Source organism: Oncorhynchus masou, chromosome 9, assembly GCF_036934945.1.
Source record: "Oncorhynchus masou masou isolate Uvic2021 chromosome 9, UVic_Omas_1.1, whole genome shotgun sequence".
In the NCBI taxonomy this organism is placed as follows: domain Eukaryota; kingdom Metazoa; phylum Chordata; class Actinopteri; order Salmoniformes; family Salmonidae; genus Oncorhynchus; species Oncorhynchus masou.
In genome coordinates, this window is record NC_088220.1 from 63,889,547 (window position 1) to 63,913,480 (window position 23,934).

At 43.7% G+C, this 23,934-nt stretch overlaps 2 protein-coding genes across 2 annotated transcripts; one reads left to right on the forward strand and one right to left on the reverse strand.

Moving 5' to 3' along the window:
- Positions 1-585: 585 nt before the first annotated feature.
- Positions 586-14,626, forward strand: LOC135546460 (multidrug and toxin extrusion protein 1-like). Its single transcript, XM_064974896.1, has 17 exons — positions 586-784; positions 1,385-1,486; positions 1,775-1,843; positions 2,035-2,183; positions 5,360-5,402; positions 5,558-5,602; positions 6,157-6,254; positions 6,419-6,516; positions 6,619-6,732; positions 6,865-6,932; positions 7,156-7,264; positions 7,387-7,462; positions 7,582-7,651; positions 7,884-8,016; positions 8,309-8,403; positions 13,095-13,178; positions 13,281-14,626. Exons 1-17 carry the CDS (start codon positions 617-619, stop codon positions 13,581-13,583), a joined length of 1,824 nt encoding a protein of 607 aa, XP_064830968.1. The 5' UTR covers positions 586-616; the 3' UTR covers positions 13,584-14,626.
- Positions 14,627-14,964: 338 nt separating this feature from the next.
- LOC135546461 (multidrug and toxin extrusion protein 1-like) lies at positions 14,965-23,403 on the reverse strand. The gene is made up of 17 exons (XM_064974897.1): positions 23,165-23,403; positions 22,502-22,603; positions 21,110-21,178; positions 20,750-20,898; positions 20,454-20,496; positions 20,295-20,339; positions 20,106-20,203; positions 19,876-19,973; positions 19,461-19,574; positions 19,206-19,273; positions 18,933-19,041; positions 18,716-18,791; positions 18,319-18,388; positions 15,845-15,977; positions 15,481-15,575; positions 15,350-15,392; positions 14,965-15,209 (listed from the first exon to the last, which is right to left on the reverse strand). Exons 1-17 carry the CDS (start codon positions 23,306-23,308, stop codon positions 14,965-14,967), a joined length of 1,701 nt encoding a protein of 566 aa, XP_064830969.1. The 5' UTR covers positions 23,309-23,403.
- Positions 23,404-23,934: the final 531 nt, after the last annotated feature.

A 23,934-nucleotide genomic window follows, 5' to 3' on the forward strand; every position in this document is an offset into this window, starting at 1 on the left:
CATGTATGTAAATCATTATGTTTCTCTCTGTTGGCACTCCCCATCCATTCGATACAAACAAAGCATAAATATCCAACAAGTATTAGTCATTCATTTAAAAGACCTGCAATAGAAATACTGGTATTTATTGGTCTCTTCCAGCTTGGTCCTTGTTGAATGCCAAGAGTGTGCAAAGCTGTCATCAAGGCAAAGGGTGGCTACTTTAAAGAATCTAAAATATAGTCACAACTTTTTTGGTTACTACATGATTCCATATGTGTTATTTCATAGTTTTTATGTCTTCACTATTATTCTACAATGTAGAAAATAGTAAAGAATAAAGAAAAACCCTTGAATGAGTAGATGTGTCCAAACTTTTGACTGGTACTGTGTTGTTCTGTTTTTCTGAGTCCTTCTATTATGCAATGACAAGGCACTTGAGATGCTTCACGCTTGTGTTTAATATGTAAGCCTTTTGGGATGTTGAAACTTTGCATTGGTGACCTGCTGACCAGAGCAGTGCTTACACAGCTGCAGAGGAGCTGTCTGTCTGACAGTGACAGGGGAGTTCCAGCACAGTCCCAGCAGTAACACTATTGAGGACTGAGAGGGGACGCACACAGACACAGAGGCAGGGATGGAAGACTCTGGGCCTACACTGGCATCTGGGCCCACTTCTAATTCTAGTCCACCTATAATGGAGGAGACGAGTGCCAAACTGTTCTGCTGCCGCTGGGTAAGGCACAGAATCCCCCTAGCACATAGAGAGGAGCTCTACCACATTCTCCGGATGACTGGACCCTTGGTAAGGACTGGCACTGCCCACCGAGCCTGTTGTGTGTTATTGTGTTTCCCAAATGGCACCATATACTCCCTATATAGAACACTACTTTTGACCAGGTAGTGCATTATAAAGGGAATATAGGGTGCTATTTGGGACACAACTATTGTGTGGCACTGTTTGGAGTGGATAGCTCTGTTGTCAGGGTTCTAGGTAGATTACTAGGCTACAGGATGCACTGTGCAGTGCATACTAATGGCACTATGATTTATTCAAAGTACACTCCGAGGGCCACTAAAGCCCATCAGAACTAGTGTTTCAAGTATATTTCTCTTGATTGACTTAGAAGTCATGTCTGTCCCACAGGGCAAAGATATCAGTTCCATGTCTAGTTTTAATTTACATCTGGTTGAGTTGTCAACTATTGTGAATTCGACGTGAAATCAACAAAACATTTCACCATGTCATTGGATTTAGGTTCAAAGTGAGGTGAAATGTCTTTACGTTGATGACTTTTAGCAAATCCAATGAGTTTTCCTCATTAATTCAACATCATCACATAGATGATTGTGTTTTTGCCCAGTAGGGTGTTCGTTATTGTTTATGAGTGTTGTCTTCCCCTAGCTGCTATCTCGAATCCTAAACTACCTGCTTCCGTTTGTCATCACTATGTTCTGTGGTCGCCTGGGGAATGAGATGTTAGCTGGCTATGGCTTGGCCTGCGCGGTGAGTCAATCCTCTGGCTATGTTGTGTACTCTGCTGGGATCTATCAGCTTAGATAAGAAAATGTCCCTCAGTATGTGGTTGGAGAGGAAAGGAGGGAGAATGGAAAGAAATATTACAACATCACCTCAGGTCCCTACAGATTCTGGTATTCCTTTGAAGAACCACAAGGAAGGGGATAGTAATAATCAATAATCAATTATCATTAAAAAAAACATTAACATACTGTAAGAATGTAAATCTTTATGTAATCGTGTGCTGTAAATGTGTTTGATGGTCATCTTCTTCAGACTATTAATGTTACGACTGCAGCAACAGGAGGTGGACTTGCCTTAGCATGTGACACTTTGGTATCTCAGGTATGTACGAGTAAATAAAACATGCAGTAGTTGAAGTATACGTTCCTGTTGAAATATATGCAACTGTCAGAGTCTGTGACCCTAACAATAATGTCTTATGTAATTCACGCTGTGTGTGTGTGTGTGTGTGTGTGTGTGTGTGTGTGTGTGTGTGTGTGGGTCTGTGTGTGTGTGTGTGTGTGTCTGAGCAGACATTTGGTGGTAAGAACCTGCAGCGTGTGGGGGTGATTCTCCAGAGGAGTGTGTTGATCCTACTGCTCTTCTGTCTCCCCTGCTGGGCCATGCTCCTCAACACCCAGTCTATCCTGCTGGCTCTGGGCCAGGAGCCTGAAGTGGCCAGGTACAGTTGAAAAATCAAATCAAGTCAATGCTATTTTTTATTTTTTATTTCACCTTTATTTAACCAGGTAGGCCATTTGAGAACAGGTTTTCATGTACAACTGCAACCTGGCCAAGATAAAGCAAAGCAGTGCGACACAAACAACACAGAGTTACATATGGGATGAACAAACGTACAAGTCATTAACACAATAAAAAAATCTATATACAGTGAGTGCAAATGTAGTAAGATTAGGGAGGTAAGGCAATAAATAGGCCATAGTGGCGAAATAATTACAATTTAGCAATTAAACACTGGAGTGATAGATGTGCAGAAGATGAATGTGCAAGTAGAGATACTGGGGTGCAAAGGAGAAAAAATGACCCAGAGCCAGTGGGTTTGGCGACGAATATGTAGCAAGGGCCAGCCAACGAGAGCATACAGGTCGCAGTGGTGGCTGGTATATGGGGCTTTGGTGACAAAACGGATGACACTGTGATAGACTACATCCAATTTTCTGAGTAAAGTGTTGGAGGCTGTTTTGTAAATTACATCGCCGAAGTCAAGGATCGGTAGGATAGTCAGTTTTACGAGGTTATGTTTGACAGCATGAGTGAAGGATGCTTTGTTGTGAAATAGGAAGCTGATTCTAGATTTAATTTTGGATTGGAGATGCTAAATGTGGGTCTGGAAGGAGAGTTTACAGTCTATCCAGACACCCAGGTATTTGTAGTTGTCCACATATTCTAAGTCAGACCCGTCCAGAGTAGTGATGCTGGACGGGCGGGCGAGTGCGTACAGCGATCGGTTGAAGAACATGCATTTGGTTTTACTTTCATAAGAGCAGTTGTTGGCCACGGAAGGAGTGTTGTATGGCATTGAAGCTCGTCTGGAGGTTTGTTAACACAGTGTCCAAAGAAGGGCCAGAGGTATACAGAAGGGTGTCGTCTGCGTAGAGGTGGATCAGAGAATCACCAGCAGCAAGAGCAACATCATTGATGTATACAGAGAAAAGAGTCTTCCCAAGAATTGATCGCGTACATCTCGGTCACGTACACGTATTTTGCTGATGTTATTGCAGGTGCAGCAAAATGCTTATGGTTCTCGCTCCAATAGTGCAGAAATACCTAACAATATAAAGCAATACACACAAATTCTACAAAATTAAAAGAAAGGAATTAAGAAATATCAGAACAAGCAATGTCAGAGTCCAGAATATAGATATATATGTATATGATGGTGTGTATAGACAGTATTGATAGTATATGAATAGAAAAGGTGTCCACAGCAGTATTTATATAAGATGAGCATTGACTAGAATACACTATATACATATGAAGTGGGTAAAGCAGTAATGTACAGTACCAGTCAAAAGTTTATACATTTGAATTTCAGTAATGATCAGTCATGAAGGTCTGTCAATGTGGAAAATTTCAAGAACTTTGAAAGTTTCTTCAATTGCAGTCACAAAACCCATCAAATGCTATGATGAAACTGTCTCTCATGAGGACCGCCACTGGAAAGGAAGACCCAGAGTTTCCTCTGCTACAGAGAACAAGTTCATTAAAGTTACCAGCCTCAGAAATTGCAGCCCAAACGAATTCTTCACAGAATTCAAGTTACAGACACATCTCAACATCAACTGTTCAGAGGAGACTGCATGAATCAGGCCTTCATGGTCGATTTACTGCAAAGAAACCATTTCTAAGGGACACCAATAATAAGAAGAGACTTGCTTGGGCCAAAAAACACAAGCAATGGAGATTAGACCAGTGGAAATCTGTTTTGGACTGAGTCCAAATTTGAGATTTTTGGTTCCAACCACTGTATATTTGGGAGACGCAGAGTCGGTGAATGGATGATCTCTGTATGCGTGGTTCCCACGGTGAAGCATGGAGGAGGTGTGATGGTGTGGGGTTGCTTTGCTGATGACACTATCGGTGATTTATTTAGAATTCAAGGCACACGTAACCAGCATGGCTACCACAGCATTCGGCAGCAATATACCATCCCATCTTGTTTGTGCTTATTGGGACTAACATTTGTTTTTCAATAGTATAATGTCCCCAAAACACACCTCCAGGCTGTGTAAGGGCTATTAGAGCAAGAAGGAAAGTACTGCATCAGATGACCTGGCCTCCACAATCACCCGACCTTAAACACAATTGAGATGATTTGGGATGAATTGGACTGAGGAGTGAAGGAAAATCAGTGCTCAGCATATGTGGGAACTCCTTCAAGACTGTTGGAAAAGCATTCCTCATGAAGCTGGTTGAGAGAATGCAAAGCTGTCTTTTTTTAACTAGGCAAATCAGTTAAGAACAAATTGTTATTCACAATGACAGCTTACTCTGGCCAAACCCTGACGGCACTGGGTGCCACCCTATGGGACTCTCAATTACAGCCAGTTGTGATACAGCCTGGAATTGAACCAGGATCTGTAGTGACACCTCTAGCACTGAGATGCAGTGCCTTAAACCATTGCACCACTCAGGAGTCCCAGTCATCAAGGCAACGGGTGGCTACTTTGAAGAATCTCAAATATAAAATATATTTTGATATGTTTAACACTTGTTGTTCCTGATCAGGTCACATAATATATGAGGCCCTACTCAAAGAACAGATACAGCTGATGCACAGTGCTGTGCCTCTTTTTATTTTACTAGGCAAGTCAGTTAAGAATACATTCTTATTTTCAATGATGGCCTAGTGGGTTAACTGCCTGTTCAGGGGCAGAACGACAGATTTGTACCTTGTCAGCTCAGGGGTTTGAACTTGCAACCTTTCGGTTACTAGTCCAACGCTCTAACCACTAGGCTGCCCTGCCTCCCCACAATGCTGGGTAAAGATATGTGCTTGTTTGCATGCTAGTTGGGGAGAACAGAACTCTTCATTCTCTTAGCTGCAATAACACCATCTCCGGCTGCTCTCAGCATCAAATGTGGCCCCTGGCAATTCCACAAACACTCCATTCAGTGGAAACGCCAGTAATGTTTTCACATCCAATTGACCTACTCAATGAGATTTCTAGATGCAATAAACATTTTGACACTGCTGCCTGAATAGGGGACTTTTATGGACAACATAATGGTAAATGGATAGAGTGTAGCAGTATGTGGTGTGTATAGGGTTAATACATGGAAACACGTGTAGTAATTTAGTGTGATTTAACAGGTAATACATGCTCTGTATTTTAGGATAGCACAGCTGTATGTCATCGCCTACCTACCTGCAGTGCCAGTGAGTTGTCTGTTTTATCAAACACCCACTTGTTTAGAGTGGCTTCAATTTAGTCTGTTTTCAACTCGCTGGCTCCATTAACCTATTCTTATTAGATGAATAGAACATCCTCTCCTCCTTGTCTTTGTAATTTACTCTGTATCTCTTTATTTTAGGCTATTTTCCTGCATCAACTTCAGGCTTCTTATCTCCAAAACCAGGTACACTGACCGTGCTGCTGGGCTACAAATGACTTGTTTTGTTTCTCTCACCTCACCTCATCACATCCATAGAAATAAGAATGAATAGAATGGCCTTGGAAGCTCTTACCCTGGCAATTGACTGGTAAACTCATAGGTACACTCGCAATGGCTGCCAAGTATTGTAATGCAATCATTGTCATGTTATTTTGGAATGTTCTATCAAGTGATGCTGGATTACCATGGTAATGTAGCATGTTCATTCAAATGATGCTAACTGATGTGTCTCGTGGTTTTTTTGTAATGACAGTTGAGTTGACTCAACAAATCACAGCACAGATTGAAGGGTACACTTCCTGATTTTACTTCCTGGCATGGGTACACTCAAAATGGCTGCCAGTCCACCCATTATACCATCAATGACTTATATGGAGATGCCCTTTCTACTCATTCTTATTTCTATGATGGCATCCTCATCCCAGTCTCTTGTATATCATCTGGGTTAAGGAGTAAGACAATCATAGGTGTGATTCTGATGTTTATAATCACATCAACAAGTGTGTTTCTGTGCTCAGGGGATAATACTGCCTCAGATGTACACAGCAGCAGCGGCCAACATCGCCAATGTGGTGACAAACTATATCCTGCTCTACTGGATGGACCTGGGAGTTATGTAGGTGTGCTCACACAATAACATTGATAACAGTGCCATATTCTTAACAGTCAGTAACATAGTCAGAGTATCAAGAATGTACCTGCCAGTGTAAGTATGCAATGCTCATTATCATTTCATGGAGTGTGTTTCTGTTTGTTTGTTTGTGTGTGTTTGTTTTCTAGAGGGTCGGCAGCAGCTAATACGCTTTCCCAACTCTACATATGTTCCTTCTTATTTGCTTACATTTGTTGGAAGAAGCTACATGTGAAAACATGGGGAGGTAATAGACCGTCCACATCTCTGTGATTGTGCCTGATGAATGTGACCCACTGAAATCGACTGGTTTGTGTTGGGATGAACAGGCCATTGTCTCTCCCTACAGGCTGGACTACAGAAGCGCTGCAGGAGTGGGGCTCTTATATGAAACTAGCCATCCCCAGTACACTGATGCTGTGTTTCGAATGGTGGATCTATGAGCTTGGGGGGTTCCTTGCAGGTACATTTCTGCTCTTAAGGTTAACACCAATGAACCAATGAACAGTCACATTCCAAAGGCTAAAACAACCATATTTATGTAACATCCACCTCTGCATTCTTCCCCCTCTCTCTTTCCTTCTCTCTTTCTCAGGCATGCTGAGTGAAGTGGACCTGGCTGCGCAACACGTGGTCATAATGCTGGCTTTCATCAACTACATGGTACTGTGTACAGAGCTCCTTACACACCCACCCGAACAGTCCTATCATGGAAACCAAACAAAACAGTCCAAATAAGTTGAAGAATAACCCAAAATTGTAGGCTACAGGTCAAAGTAAAATTTGAGGCGAAAACACACATTAACTTTGTTTGAGGCATGGTTAGAATAAGACAGCAAGCTGTTTATGAGGTGTCTAGTTAATGTGTTGTGTTGTGTGGGTAAAGTTCCCCCTGGGGATCCAGGCTGCAGCATGTGTTCGTGTGGGGAACGCTCTGGGGGCTGGAGACACAGCTGGGGCCATCCTCACCAGCAAGGTGTCCCTTGCCCTGTCAGGTCAGCTCATATGGCCCTGGTTTAAACCATCTATGGTAAACTAAAATGACAATAATTACTTCGACAAACTAGTAGTTATTTTGCAGTAATGCTTGGTCTTTTTCCTCTGTCCCATGCTCTAGGTTCAATGGCAGTAATTCAGGGAATCATGCTGATCTCTACTAAAACAGTAATCGGCTTCATGTTTACTTCTGATGCGTAAGTACATATACATGCATATATACATATACACATATATTCAACATAATGATTCAAGTCAAGACAGTCCCAAATTGGAACCTGACCATCTCAATAACCATGCTCTCTTTCCTTTTCAGGCAGATCATAGATCTGGTCTCTCAACTTCTCAATGTGTACTGTGTTCTTCAGTTCTTTGATGGGCTAGTGGTAAGTGCACTCAAGTGGTTTGTAACCATTGAAAAATGAATAACATTTAATGCAATAACACTGCTACAATAAGAAGTCATTAATATACAGTGGAATAAGAGAGAGAGTCTGTGTATTTGTCCGGGACCCAGGAACATTGGTTGAATGAGTGATAAGCCATGAAACCTGGTGAAACAGTGTTTGTCTCTCTCTGTTAACACCCACTAATCTGAGATTTGTCTGTCTGTCCCAGTGTGTGTGTATGGGAATCATCCTGGGCACGGGCAAACAGAAGATAGCAGCGATGGCTAATCTCATCACCTACTACTGCGTGGGCCTTCCACTGGGCATCTCTTTGATGTTTGCAGCTGGCCTCAGGGTTGTAGGTATGTACTCAGTTCTGAATTTTATGAAAATCAAACACAATTTTAGACATCCTTTTCATGACCAGAGGTCTTTGGTCATTCTTACTGCCTTGCCATATACTTACAACAGAAGTATGGTTATGATCAAATTCAGAAATGTGGTACAAAAACATTCAGCAAAATAGTTGCTCTCACTAGCAATTAAGAATCATGAATAGCAGAGCTATTCTGTATTGAAGATGACACAATGTTCTCTGTCCTTGGTCAAAGCTCCTCTCCTCTCCTCTTCTCTCCTCTCCTCTCCTCTCCACAGGGTTCTGGTTAGGTCTGTTAATCTGTGTAATTCTACAGTCCAGCTTCTTCATCACTGTCATCTTCAGGCTCGACTGGAGGAAAATGACAGAGAAGGTACGTCAGCAGTGGCTTTTCACTTCCGTATCTGGGACATACAGGGACTCAGGTGATTGAAAGACTGACAGCCCATACCTCTATCTTTATGGTTACTGTGAAGCATAGTAGTGGCCTGGGGCGGCCTCTAGCTTTATGGTTACTGTGAAGCATAGTAGTGGCCTGGGGCGGCCTCAAGCTTTATGGTTACTGTGAAACATAGTAGTGGCCTGGGGCGGCCTCAAGCTTTATGGTTACTGTGAAGCATAGTAGTGGCCTGGGGCGGCCTCTATCTTTATGGTTACTGTGAAGCATAGTAGTGGCCTGGGGCGGCCTCTATCTTTATGGTTACTGTGAAGCATAGTAGTGGCCTGGGGCGGCCTCAAGCTTTATGGTTACTGTGAAGCATAGTAGTGGCCTGGGGCGGCCTCAAGCTTTATGGTTACTGTGAAGCATAGTAGTGGCCTGGGGCGGCCTCTAGCTTTATGGTTACTGTGAAGCATAGTAGTGGCCTGGGGCGGCCTCTAGCTTTATGGTTACTGTGAAGCATAGTAGTGGCCTGGGGCGGCCTCTAGCTTTATGGTTACTGTGAAGCATAGTAGTGGCTTGGGGCGGCCTCAAACTTTATGGTTACTGTGAAGCATAGTAGTGGCCTGGGGCGGCCTCTAGCTTTATGGTTACTTTGAAGCATAGTAGTGGCCTGGGGCGGCCTCTAGCTTTATGGTTACTGTGAAGCATAGTAGTGGCCTGGGGCGGCCTCAAGCTTTATGGTTACTGTGAAACATAGTAGTGGCCTGGGGCGGCCTCAAGCTTTATGGTTACTGTGAAACATAGTAGTGGCCTGGGGCGGCCTCAAGCTTTATGGTTACTGTGAAACATAGTAGTGGCCTGGGGCGGCCTCAAGCTTTATGGTTACTGTGAAACATAGTAGTGGCCTGGGGCGGCCTCTAGCTTTATGGTTACTGTGAAGCATAGTAGTGGCCTGGGGCGGCCTCTATCTTTATGGTTACTGTGAAGCATAGTAGTGGCCTGGGGCGGCCTCAAGCTTTATGGTTACTGTGAAGCATAGTAGTGGCCTGGGGCGGCCTCTATCTTTATGGTTACTGTGAAGCATAGTAGTGGACTGGGGCGGCCTCTAGCTTTATGGTTACTGTGAAGCATAGTAGTGGCCTGGGGCGGCCTCTAGCTTTATGGTTACTGTGAAGCATAGTAGTGGCCTGGGGCGGCCTCAAGCTTTATGGTTACTGTGAAACATAGTAGTGGCCTGGGGCGGCCTCAAGCTTTATGGTTACTGTGAAACATAGTAGTGGCCTGGGGCGGCCTCAAGCTTTATGGTTACTGTGAAACATAGTAGTGGCCTGGGGCGGCCTCAAGCTTTATGGTTACTGTGAAACATAGTAGTGGCCTGGGGCGGCCTCAAGCTTTATGGTTACTGTGAAACATAGTAGTGGCCTGGGGCGGCCTCAAGCTTTATGGTTACTGTGAAACATAGTAGTGGCCTGGGGCGGCCTCTAGCTTTATGGTTACTGTGAAGCATAGTAGTGGCCTGGGGCGGCCTCTATCTTTATGGTTACTGTGAAGCATAGTAGTGGCCTGGGGCGGCCTCTAGCTTTATGGTTCCTGTGAAGCATAGTAGTGGCCTGGGGCGGCCTCAAGCTTTATGGTTACTGTGAAGCATAGTAGTGGCCTGGGGCGGCCTCTATTTTTATGGTTACTGGGAAGCATAGTAGTGGCCTGGGGCGGCCTCTAGCTTTATGGTTACTGTGAAGCATAGTAGTGGCCTGGGGCGGCCTCTAACTTTAGGGTTACTGTGAAGCATAGTAGTGGCCTGGGGGCGGCCTCTAGCTTTATGGTTACTGTGAAGCATAGTAGTGGCCTGGGGCGGTCTCTATCTTTATGGTTACTGTGAAACATAGTAGTGGCCTGGGGCGGCCTCAAGCTTTATGGTTACTGTGAAACATAGTAGTGTCCTGGGGCGGCCTCAAGCTTTATGGTTACTGTGAAGCATAGTAGTGGCCTGGGGCGGCCTCAAGCTTTATGGTTACTGTGAAACATAGTAGTGTCCTGGGGCGGCCTCAAGCTTTATGGTTACTGTGAAGCATAGTAGTGGCCTGGGGCGGCCTCAAGCTTTATGGTTACTGTGAAACATAGTAGTGGCCTGGGGCGGCCTCTATCTTTATGGTTACTGTGAAACATAGTAGTGGCCTGGGGCGGCCTCTATCTTTATGGTTACTGTGAAACATAGTAGTGGCCTGGGGCGGCCTCTAGCTTTATGGTTACTGTGAAGCATAGTAGTGGCCTGGGGTGGCCTCTATCTTTATGGTTACTGTGAAGCATAGTAGTGGCCTGGGGCGGCCTCAAGCTTTATGGTTACTGTGAAGCATAGTAGTGGCCTGGGGCGGCCTCAAGCTTTATGGTTACTGTGAAGCATAGTAGTGGCCTGGGGCGGCCTCTAGCTTTATGGTTACTGTGAAGCATAGTAGTGGCCTGGGGCGGCCTCTAGCTTTATGGTTACTGTGAAGCATAGTAGTGGCCTGGGGCGGCCTCTAGCTTTATGGTTACTGTGAAGCATAGTAGTGGCCTGGGGCGGCCTCAAGCTTTATGGTTACTGTGAAGCATAGTAGTGGCCTGGGGCGGCCTCTAGCTTTATGGTTACTTTGAAGCATAGTAGTGGCCTGGGGCGGCCTCTAGCTTTATGGTTACTGTGAAGCATAGTAGTGGCCTGGGGCGGCCTCAAGCTTTATGGTTACTGTGAAACATAGTAGTGGCCTGGGGCGGCCTCAAGCTTTATGGTTACTGTGAAACATAGTAGTGGCCTGGGGCGGCCTCAAGCTTTATGGTTACTGTGAAACATAGTAGTGGCCTGGGGCGGCCTCAAGCTTTATGGTTACTGTGAAACATAGTAGTGGCCTGGGGCCTGGCCTCTAGCTTTATGGTTACTGTGAAGCATAGTAGTGGCCTGGGGCGGCCTCTATCTTTATGGTTACTGTGAAGCATAGTAGTGGCCTGGGGCGGCCTCAAGCTTTATGGTTACTGTGAAGCATAGTAGTGGCCTGGGGCGGCCTCTATCTTTATGGTTACTGTGAAGCATAGTAGTGGCCTGGGGCGGCCTCTAGCTTTATGGTTACTGTGAAGCATAGTAGTGGCCTGGGGCGGCCTCTAGCTTTATGGTTACTGTGAAGCATAGTAGTGGCCTGGGGCGGCCTCAAGCTTTATGGTTACTGTGAAACATAGTAGTGGCCTGGGGCGGCCTCAAGCTTTATGGTTACTGTGAAACATAGTAGTGGCCTGGGGCGGCCTCAAGCTTTATGGTTACTGTGAAACATAGTAGTGGCCTGGGGCGGCCTCTATCTTTATGGTTACTGTGAAGCATAGTAGTGGCCTGGGGCGGCCTCTAGCTTTATGGTTCCTGTGAAGCATAGTAGTGGCCTGGGGCGGCCTCAAGCTTTATGGTTACTGTGAAGCATAGTAGTGGCCTGGGGCGGCCTCTATTTTTATGGTTACTGGGAAGCATAGTAGTGGCCTGGGGCGGCCTCTAGCTTTATGGTTACTGTGAAGCATAGTAGTGGCCTGGGGCGGCCTCTAACTTTAGGGTTACTGTGAAGCATAGTAGTGGCCTGGGGCGGCCTCTAGCTTTATGGTTACTGTGAAGCATAGTAGTGGCCTGGGGCGGTCTCTATCTTTATGGTTACTGTGAAACATAGTAGTGGCCTGGGGCGGCCTCAAGCTTTATGGTTACTGTGAAACATAGTAGTGTCCTGGGGCGGCCTCAAGCTTTATGGTTACTGTGAAGCATAGTAGTGGCCTGGGGCGGCCTCAAGCTTTATGGTTACTGTGAAACATAGTAGTGTCCTGGGGCGGCCTCAAGCTTTATGGTTACTGTGAAGCATAGTAGTGGCCTGGGGCGGCCTCAAGCTTTATGGTTACTGTGAAACATAGTAGTGGCCTGGGGCGGCCTCTATCTTTATGGTTACTGTGAAACATAGTAGTGGCCTGGGGCGGCCTCTATCTTTATGGTTACTGTGAAACATAGTAGTGGCCTGGGGCGGCCTCTAGCTTTATGGTTACTGTGAAGCATAGTAGTGGCCTGGGGTGGCCTCTATCTTTATGGTTACTGTGAAACATAGTAGTGGCCTGGGGCGGGCTCTAACTTTAGGGTTACTGTGAAGCATAGTAGTGGCCTGGGGCGGCCTCTAGCTTTACGGTTACTGTGAAGCATAGTAGTGGCCTGGGGCGGCCTCTAGCTTTATGGTTACTGTGAAGCATAGTAGTGGCCTGGGGCGGCCTCTAGCTTTATGGTTACTGTGAAGCATAGTAGTGGCCTGGGGCGGCCTCAAGCTTTATGGTTACTGTGAAGCATAGTAGTGGCCTGGGGCGGCCTCAAGCTTTATGGTTACTGTGAAACATAGTAGTGGCCTGGGGCGGCCTCAAGCTTTATGGTTACTGTGAAGCATAGTAGTGGCCTGGGGCGGTCTCTAGCTTTATGGTTACTGTGAAGCATAGTAGTGGCCTGGGGCGGTCTCTATCTTTATGGTTACTGTGAAGCATAGTAGTGGCCTGGGGCGGCCTCTATCTTTATGGTTTCTGTGAAGCATAGTAGGGTCCTGGGGCGGCCTCTATCTTTATGGTTACTGTGAAGCATAGTAGTGGTCTGGGGTGGGTGAAGGAAAATGTTTGCTGTCAGCATCATGGAGTTGAACTGTTTGTGACAGGCTGTGAAACGAGCTGGAAAGGCTGGACATATGGTGTCAATGAGGAGTATAGTTGCACCTGACCACACAGAGAACAATGGCAGGGTGAGTAGAAAATGTTGCTCAGTCCTATTTTTTATGTTATTTATACTATACTCTTGCAAATAACATTGTTCTAACCCAGATTGTGCCTGCTTCCACACCCAGACAGTGAATGGATACATGTCAGTGAGTGCTGAGGGCCAGGGGGACCTCAGGGGAAGCAATTTGACCCCAGAGGTGCAGAAGGAGGATGGGAGCCCCAGAGCCCTGCTCTCCACCACCCAGCTGGTCCTGAGGAGAGGTTTCACCGTACTGGCTGCCATTGTCATCCTAGCTGTGGGGACAAGTGTCCATCTTCTACTGCCTCTACCAATCAGCTCATGGCGCAATCTGAGTGTAGACTGGAGCAACACTACCTTTACCACTACCTACCCCCCTGAACTCACCCCGTCAACAGTTCTCATCTAGGAGTAATACCTGGGCGATCCAGAACAGACCCTGTAGCAAGACAGTCATAGTGTGCTGTGTCACTGAATCTGTTATTACACCAATTATTAAACGTGAATCAGATTTTTCCTGCAATCTAGAGCTATAATCATGATGTGTATTTTTCTGTAGGTTATCCATGCATACCTCTTACCTTGTTCAATTGTCATTTTAATTAATGATGCAAATTGATTCTTTAAGAAATGTTATGCCTTCAATACATTTAGTAAGGGCTTGCTTTTCTAAAGTGTAGCAACCTTGGCGGCAGGCATGCCCAGCTAAGATACAGTAATTAGATAAGCTACTCTAACTTGATTGATAGCCTGACATGGTTTGTTAGCTACACTCGTCGGCTGTCCCCCTAGGAGAACCCTTTGAAGAGCCCCTTTTGGTTCCAGGTAAAACCCTTTTGGGTTCCAGGTAGAGGGTTCTACATAGAACCAAAAAGAGTTCTGTCCTACAAAACGGTTCAACATGGGACCAAAAAGGTTTATCCTATGGGGACAACCTCAGAACTCTTTTGTGATCCTTTTTTCTAAAAGTGTAGGTATGAAGTTGGGAATCTATCTAGCTGGTTAGCTAAAGCCAATTTCAAAAACTTGCTAGGTGGCTAGTATTACAGAGAAACAACAAAGCATTTTTGATTTGATATATTCATCAAGAAGGAATCAATAGGCTACACAGCTTGATCAAATTAATTTACAATTATACCCTTCTGCACATCACCGGCAGCTAAAATCAAATCAAACGCTGTGTGTGTCACTCTCTCTCTCCTCCTCCACTGCATGCAGTAGAGTATCTAGCTTCCTACCTAGGCATTTCTTTGCTCTGTGCACCTTGGAGGGAACCACTTACTAGAAAGACTAAAGGGGGGTTTGGGGTGTTCTCTTTGCCTGGTCCAGTCAGTGTGCTGTAAAAATACTGTAAAAATCGGACAAATCTGAGGGGGCACGTGCCCCCTATGGGCATGACGCCACTGGTTTTGGAATGAATGAATAGAATGCAATACAAACATTTAGGATGGTACAGTGTGAGTCTGTCTTTACTTTTTAGTTTACAATATATCAAATTACCATGAGAAAACATTAGGTTTGATTGGTTTGTGTAATCAGCTCACAGTGTGATACAGTTTCATTCAGATGATTAATGAAAAGGTCCAGAATAAGTAACCCCTTTGCTCCTCACAGACCAACAGTACTGGAATTTTGGCACCATACTGTAGTTTGGCCAGCTCCTCTTCACTCCTATCTTCTCTGCTTCATTGCTTAGGTGGTCCTCTGACCACTCTCACTGAGTGGAGCTATCTCTGGAACCCATTCATTTTGAAACTGGAACATTTTCTCTGGAACTCACTCTGTGTTCATCAAGTGAGGTTGGTGAGCAGTAGGTTGATGATGATTCCCAGGGCTAGGATGAAGAGCATGACACACAGAGCCAGGGCCCTCCGCATTATCAGGGCCCTGTGGGCCAGCAGTGCCCCCACCTTGTTGAGGGCCACCCTGTCCCCAGCCTCACCATCAGCCTCAGCCCCATCTTCAGCCAAGGCATTTCTGTCTTTGTGGCCCTCACATGGAGCTGAATCATTTGAATGGGCATCTGGGGCCATGTCTGTCACACATAAACACACCTATTAGACAGAGCATTCTTTCTTACATAACCAAGAATAAAATGATACCTTTGTAAAGCCATAGAGAGAGTTATGATGAACAGTAAAGTGAAGGGTCAATGATTGATGTAGACTTTCTTACCCATGTCTGTAGAGTTCCCCTGTACCCCAGCTCTGATCTGGGCCTGCAAACAACTCAACACATCATTAAGATCCCCTTCAAGGCATTTACATTAAATTAAATAAAGACTTGAGGGTTATGCCTGTGTTCACCTCTACAGTGGCTTTCTTCCAGTTCATTCTGGATAGATAGATGATGAGGAAGGAGGACTGTAGGAACACACAGGTAAACAGACCGGTCCACAGGCCTGGGAGAAGAGAGGACGCATAACAGTAACAGTCAAAGAAGAGAAGACAACTGAAAGAGGCAGTAGGGAGATTGGCGGCAGTTTGTCTTCGCTTAAGCCAACTTGTCACCTTGCTTCACAAACCAACAATGTGATGTTGTTAAAATACGAAACAGTCAGGTGCCCAGGTGCAATATTGGAGCAATCAAAAGACTGAAAAAGAAATGTGATACTGTATTACCCCATAAATTCATAGAACAAAATTCAGAATGCGTTATAGATGTTCTTACCCATGATTCCTAGCTTGGCAGCAAACATCAGGGACACTCCAATAGGAAAGCCAACCCCATAGTAACCCAGGATGTTGCATATCGCCCCAACCTTCTGCTTCCCTGCCCCCCTTATAATACTACCCGAGGCAGCCTGGGGAAACAGGAGAAGCAGACAGTTCCACTATAAACATGTGTGCAGTGCCTTCAGAAAGGATTCACAGCCCTTTACTTTTACAAATGTTTGTTGTGTTACAGGCTGAATTTAAAATGTATTAAATTGAGTTGTTTTGTCACTGGACTGCACAATACGCCATAATGTCAAAGTGGAATTATGTTTTATTTTTATTTATTTTTTATTAATAAATAAAAAATGAAAAGCTGATATGTCTTGAGTAGAGAAATATTCAACCTCTTTGTTATGGCAAGCTTAAATAAGTTCAGGAGTAAAAATGTGCTTAACAACTCACAAGTTTCATGGACTCACTCTGTGTGCAATAATAATGTTAGACATGATTTTTGAATGACTACCCCATCTCTGTACGCTACACATACGATTATCTGTAAGGTCCCTCAGTCGAGCAGTAAATTGCAAACATAGATTCAACAACAAAGACCAGGGAGTTTTTCCAATGCCTCGCAAACAAGGGCACTGATTGATAGATGGGTAAAAATAAAAAAGAATGGTGAAGTTATCAATTACACTTTGGATGGTGTATCAATACACCCAGTCGCTACAAGAATACAGGCGTCATCCCTAACTAAGATGCCGTAGAGGGGGGAAAAATGCTCAGGGATTTCACCATGACGCCAATGGTGACTTTTAAACAGTTACAGAGTTTAATGGCTATGATAAGAGAAAACCTAATTGACAGAGTAAAAAGCTGGAAGCCTGTACAGAATACAAATACTCATGCATCCTGTTTGCAACAAGGCACTAAAGTAATACTATAAAAAAATGTGAAAAAGCAATTAACTTTTTGTCCTGAATACAAACTATTATGTTTAGGGCATATCCAATACAACACATTACTGACTAACACTGTCCATATTTTCAAGGATAATGGTGGCTGCATCATGCTATGGGTATGCTTGGAATTGTTAAAGGACTGGGAGTTTTCAGGATAAAAAATACATGGGATTTCACTTAAGCATAGCACAGGCAAAATCCTAGAGGAAAACCTGGTTCAGTCAGCTTTCCACCAGATACTGGGAGAGGAATTTACCTTCCAGCAGGACAATAACCTAAAACACAAGGCCAAATCTACACTGGAGTTGCTTATCAAGAAGACAGTGAATGTTCATGTGGTAAGGACAAATGTTGGATATGAAAAGCAGGTACAGGGAGTTGACATTTAATTTAGCACAAACATGGAACAGGACAGAAACAGCGTCAGAACCAGGTAAGACAAAGATATACGACAATTAATGCTGATGCGGGGGACAACCTAGAGAACAGGCAGATATAGGGGAGGAAATAACCACAGGTGAGTGAGTCCAGGTGAGTGTAATCAATCGCTGATGCGAGTGACGAGGGGAGCAGGTGTGCATAATGATGGTGGCAGGTGTGCATAATGATAGTGGCAGGTGTGCATAATAATGGTGGCAGGAGTGCATAATGATGGTGGCAGGAGTGCGCAATGCAGGGAGCAGGCGTGACAGATTCGGCTTAAATTTACTTGAAAATCTAAGAACTGAAAATGTTTGTCCAGCAATGATCAACAACCAATTTGACAGGGCTTGAAGAATTTAGAAAATTATAATGGGCAAATGTTGCACAATCCAGGTGTGGAAAGCTCTTAGAGACCCAGAAAGACTCACAGCTATAATCGCTGCCAAGGGTGCTTCTACAAAATATTAAAATTCAGGGGTGTGAATACTTATGTAAATAAGGCATTTCTGCATTTAATTTTCAATACATTTGGAAATATTTCTAAAAACAAGTTTTCAATTTATCATTATGGAGTATTGTGTGTAGACAGGTGAGAAAAAAACATATATTTCATCCATTTTAAGTCAATAAGTCAAAGGGTATGAATACTTTCTGAAGGCACTGTATATACAGGTAACTTCCAAAATAAAGGAAACACTCGAGTAAATGAGGGATGCAAAGTATATTGGGAGATTAAGGTAAAGGTTAAAAAAAATATTGAAAGCAGGTGCTTCCACACAGGTGTGGTTCCTGAGTTAATGAAGCAATTAACATCCCATCATGCTTAGAGTCATGTATAAAACTGCCCATTAATTTCGCTACCATGGCTAGAAGTAGAGATCTCAGTGAGTCCCTCCACTTCTAGAAATTATGCCAAGGTGCATTGAAACTGTTCTGGCTCATGGTGGCCCAACATCCTATTAAGACACTTTATGTTGGTGTTTCCTTTATTTTGGCAGTTACATTTAGATACATAAATACCTTTGATATAAAAAGTGGATCCATATTGTGATGAGTAAAGGGAGCTATAAGTTGTGATACAGTAGAAGCATTGACTCCTTACCGATATTGCATATAACAGAAGAAAAGGGGCATAGAAAGCCATAACTTGAGCAACCCTCTCTCTGATCTGCCTGTTGGTAGAAATTCAAGGGGAAGAAATACATTCAGTTATGTAGAATCAATGATAGAGACACCTCACCCTAGTTAAAGTGTAAAGGAATATGTAAGCAAAGTTCATGACAGTGTACGTCTGTATTACAGTGAGTGACTTAGTTATGTCATAGAGAAAGGTTATTAATGTTCACTCTCATACACAGGTCTGGTGATAACGATACAATAAAACACACCAGTGATGTAGTAAAACACAACAAACTGCTTAGCCATGGTGACGATCAACAGATCCCAAAGCCACAGGAACAAATCTGGATTGGTTAATTACCATAGACTACATTACTCACTCATCATATGTAAAGACGTAGGAGATTTTGTTCTTCAGTATCCCAACAAGAACCGACAAGCACACAGAAACGGACCCTGGACAGAGACAACAGGTCATGCACAGACGGAACACATATCTCCAGTAAAACTTTGAATCCTTTAATTATTGTATGAATGCTTCATTTGCTGTTGTCAAGCTTTGAAATATCATTTGAGGTGTTTGGCAGGCACATGTACCAGCACAGAACATGGCCAGCTTGGCAGACAGCTTGGCCTGCTCTGTATCTCCAGCCCCCAGAGCACTGCCCACCCTCACACTGCCAGCCACACTGAACCCTAGAGGGAACTGACAACACACACACACACACACACACACACACACACACACACCATGATCAATCTCTGGGACTGCAACCAGATCATTCACTTCCTATGTGCCTGGTGTGAATATATAGTCTGATGGATGAACATTTGCCGAAAAGTTCTAGTAAATCTCAACTATATATTTACCATGTAGCAAATGCTTGCCAGTTCGAAGACGACTGATTGTGCTCCAAGCTCCACCTCACTTATCAGACCTGCCATTGAGAGGTAGTGAGACAGGATATCAAACCAAAGTAGAAACACTGTAGTATCTAAACCGTTTGTAATGTGTAGAAGTATCCACAAGAAAATAGTCAAATATAGAGCAACATTTCACTTTAAAAAAATAGATCAATGGCAGTCACAGACATCAAAACAACCCAAATATCTATGTTGTCATACCTGCTAGAAAGCCTCCAATCTCATAAGTCCACCACTCCACACACAGCATGATCATGCTAGGAATAGCCAGCTGGATGTAGGTGCCCCAGTCTTCCAAGCACTCCCTAGACCAACCTACAGGGGAACACAAGGCTCGGACACTGGGATCGTCCCTGAAAGGCTCATGCTAATGTTCTCACAGAAGGTGTTTGGGTCTAAACCAAAACCATGCTGTGTTAATACATTAGGAAGCCACAAACAGAGCACTTGGTTTGACATGGCACTGCTGCTCCCCTCAATAAATGCATACTAATAAATGTGTATTATGCATCCCTTTGTATGTGATCCATTTAAGTCATAGACTGGGAGTTCAGAGAGTTCAAAGAGTTTGTGGATTTGGCGGTATAATCTCTACTTTAGTGGAATCATATCTCACCTGCCCAGGTGGCCTTGTGTAGTTCCTTCCACAGGATATAGGCATAAAGTATAGCAGCCAGAGAGAACTGAGAGATGGTGTTGGCCCACGCAGACCCACTGTCAACCGAAAACAATCCACAACATACATTACATCCTATAGCCCTCAGTGCTAACAATTACCATCCCATCCTATAGCCCTCAATGGTAATGATGGTGACAGAGGATTCCCTCTCTGGGGATGACACTCACGCCACACCCAGGTCCAGAACATAGAGGAAGATGTAGTTGATGAGGGCATTCAGTACGTTGGCCACCACACCTGTGATGACCTGCGGCCATATGATTCCCTGAAGGACAATAAAGTCTCATTCAGATCAAATGGTCAGGTTATAATTCTCTTTGCAGGGTGACTGACCTGAGGTCTAGGTTAGCTCTAACCTGATTCTGTAGATATCTGGCCTCCAGCTGATAAATAAATGTGGCCTGTTAAAAAATAAATGATAAACATGTTTTAGTAAGTTATTGACATGGTAAATTAATTATTTTCTTAATTGATTGTGTACACGTGTGTCTGGGTAGATAGATAGGTATACTCACTGGGAGTGCTGGCATAAAAATCTTCACATACACCTGAGACAGCCTAAAGTGAAATACGAGAGCTCTGTCAGAATGATCCAAAACAATAATCACATTCTACAAACCAATCTCTACATGTCACTTTGTGAATGAGAGAAAACAGCCAAATTCAGAGATATAGTCTGCGTCCCAAATGGAATCCTATTCCCTATGGGCCCTGGTCAAAAGTAGTGCACTATATAGGGAATAGAGTGCAATTTTAGACATCTATTAGATCTGGGGTAACTGTTTGCAGTGACTGGAGGGGTCTGATCTACCTGGCGACCTCTGGGCTCTGTTTGACAGCCAGGAGGATTGGTTCTGTGTTGATGAGAACAGCCCAGCATGGGAAACAGGCCAGAAGTTGAATGAGGATGGCTCTCTGTACAATGACCCCAACTTTCAGGAGGTTACGGCTCCCAAAAGTCTGCAAGGAACCATAATCAAGTTCACCTTTGAGTGGCACGGCAGGATAATGTAGCTCTGGTCCAGGGCGTTAAATGCTCCTTGCAGAAGCTGAGCCCCAGCAAGCCGCGTGTGACCCCCTGGACCAGAGCTAGAGTGAAGGCACATTTGATAACATTTTGGAGACAGTGCTCTGTGTTAGGAGGAGGAAACAGACCAGGTTTCATTCCTACCTGAGATATGAGTGTGTCACACGCTGATGATAAACCATACCCAATGGAGACACCTGTAACATTAATCACCTGGAAGACCAGAATAGAGATTTTGAGAATTTGTTGAAAATGTCAATATCATGGTGTCCTGTAATTTCAATATTACCACAGCCAGGTACCAGTCTGTTTGTGCCATCAGGTTTGGCATGACAAGGAGTGGCAAAAGTCACATGATGGCACAAACAGACAAGTACCCGGGATAATAAATCAAATCAAATCAAATGTTATTTGTCACATACACATGGTTAGCAGATGTTAATGCGAGTGTAGCGAAATGCTTGTGCTTCTAGTTCCGACAATGCAGTAATAACCAACAAGTAATCTAACTAACAATTCCAAAACTACTGTCTTATACACAAGTGTAAGGGGAGAAAGAATATGTACATAAAGATATATGAATGAGTGATGGTACAGAGCAGCATAGGCAAGATACAGTAGATGGTATCGAGTACAGTATATACATATGAGATGAGTATGTAAACAAAGTGGCATAGTTAAAGTGGCTAGTGATACATGTATTACATAAAGATGCAGTAGATGATATAGAGTACAGTATATACGTATACATATGAGATGAATAATGTAGGGTATGTAAACATTATATTAGGTAGCATTGTTTAAAGTGGCTAGTGATATATTTTACATCATTTCCCATTATTAAAGTGGCTGGAGTTGAGTCAGTGTTTTGGCAGCAGCCACTCAATGTTAGTGGTTGCTGTTTAACAGTCTGATGGCCTTGAGATAGAAGCTGTTTTTCAGTCTCTCGGTCCCAGCTTTGATGCACCTGTACTGACCTCGCCTTCTGGATGATAGCGGGGTGAACAGGCAGTGGCTCGGGTGGTTGTTGTCCTTGATGATCTTTATGGCCTTCCTGTAACATCGGGTGGTGTAGGTGTCCTGGAGGGCAGGTAGTTTGCCAGCCTTACGGTTGTGGGCGGAGCAGTTGCCGTACCAGGCGGTGATACAGCCCGCCAGGATGCTCTCGATTGTGCATCTGTAGAAGTTTGTGAGTGCTTTTGGTGACAAGCCGAATTTCTTCAGCCTCCTGAGGTTGAAGAGGCACTGCTGCGCCTTCTTCACCATGCTGTCTGTGTGAGTGGACCAATTCAGTTTGTCTGTGATGTGTATGCCGAGGAACTTAAAACTTACTACCCTCTCCACTACTGTTCCATTGATGTGGATAGGGGGGTGTTCCCTCTGCTGTTTCCTGAAGTCCACAATAATCTCCTTAGTTTTGTTGATGTTGAGTGTGAGGTTATTTTCCTGACAACACACTCCGAGGGCCCTCATAATATTATCCAGAATTGTTGTAATAAAAAAGTGATATAAACTCATAAATCAATCAATACTTACAGCTATGGCGAGAGTGACCCCTGCCAGTTCTGTCTTCCCCAAATGGCCGCAGAAAATTGTACTGACGAAACTAACTAAAAAGACCATGAGCTGAGCCATAACCTGGTAAGAATAGAATACATCCACAACATTTGATAAATCAGTTGATGTCGTTGTACATACTATCAGGCATATGTGGAGTGAATAGGCCTAACACTATGAAGTGTTAAACAATCTACGGTTTGAGGTAATTCCAAGTGATTCAGGTTAAACAGACCAGGTTATATATGAATCAATGATTCAGGTTAAACAGACCAGGTGATAGATGAATCGATGATTCAGGTTAAACAGACCAGGTGATAGATGAATCGATGATTCAGGTTAAACAGACCAGGTGATAGATGAATCGATGATTCAGGTTAAACAGACCAGGTGATAGATGAATCGAGGATTCAGGTTAAACAGACCAGGTGATAGATGAATCGAGGATTCAGGTTAAACAGACCTATATAGTATGCCAGATACCAGTAACCTATAACTATCCAGTGTGCCAATGGCATTTAAGTGAATTCAATCATATGCAAGCATCACTGCTAAATAACAATAATAATGTAATATAACAATGCAAAGTTTTATATAGCTTTGACCTAATTGTGGGCAAAATGTAATAAAGATGTTTCTTACCACAGGCCCAGCCATTGTTGATAATTCAAGAATTTCTTTTTTGAATTCAACAGGAATCAACCTGCGAATACATCTCAAACAGCTCCCACATATTGTCAATTCATTCCCATTCATCCTGCTCTCCACAATTCCATTAGAATCCATTTCTAAAGACTGTCGCTCAGAAAAGTCTGCATGGTCAAGTGAGAACAAGGTGGTATTCTAGCTGCCAGCTGCCAGAGCGAGACTTCCTATCTGATGACATCCTTTGTCACTCCCTAGCTCTGACTTAGCTGTATACTGGCAAACTCAACTGGCATTGTTAAACATGATTTCCAATCAACTGCTGGACAAAGTTCACAGTCTTTTGTCAATTCTGCAACTGCACCACATGATGGAGCTCTTTCCTTCCTCTGCAAACATCAACATTGTTTGAAAATAAAGTATTTTTTCTCTAAAGCCGTGTTCGAGAGCAGTTGTTCCCAAACTTTTTAGAATCCCGAACCCCTTCAAACATTCAACCTCCAGCTGCGTACCCCCTCTAGCGCCAGGGTCAGCGCACTCTCAAATGTTTTTTTTTTACCATCATTGTAAGCCTGCCACACACACTATATGATACATTTATTAAACATAAGAATGAGTGCGAGTTTTTGTCACAACCCAGCTCGTGGGAAGTGACAAAGAGCTCTTATAGGACGAGGGCACAAATAATAATATAATAATAACAATCAATAATTTAGCTCATTATTTAGCCATCTTACATATAAAACCTTATTTGTTCATCAACAATT

Bases quoted from the DNA above. Each gene is read 5' to 3' on its own strand.
- LOC135546460 (XM_064974896.1), top strand. From the start codon at position 617: ATGGAAGACTCTGGGCCTACACTGGCATCTGGGCCCACTTCTAATTCT. The intron at 1,487-1,774 runs GTGAGTCAATCC...CATCTTCTTCAG, and splicing joins GCTATGGCTTGGCCTGCGCG to ACTATTAATGTTACGACTGC. The intron at 7,463-7,581 runs GTAAGTACATAT...TTTCCTTTTCAG, and splicing joins TTCATGTTTACTTCTGATGC to GCAGATCATAGATCTGGTCT.
- LOC135546461 (XM_064974897.1), bottom strand. From the start codon at position 23,308: ATGGATTCTAATGGAATTGTGGAGAGCAGGATGAATGGGAATGAATTG. The intron at 20,497-20,749 runs GTAGATCAGACC...ATTTCACTTTAG, and splicing joins CAGAGCCCAGAGGTCGCCAG to GCTGTCTCAGGTGTATGTGA. The intron at 18,792-18,932 runs GTACATGTGCCT...GTCTCTGTCCAG, and splicing joins GCTGGCCATGTTCTGTGCTG to GGTCCGTTTCTGTGTGCTTG.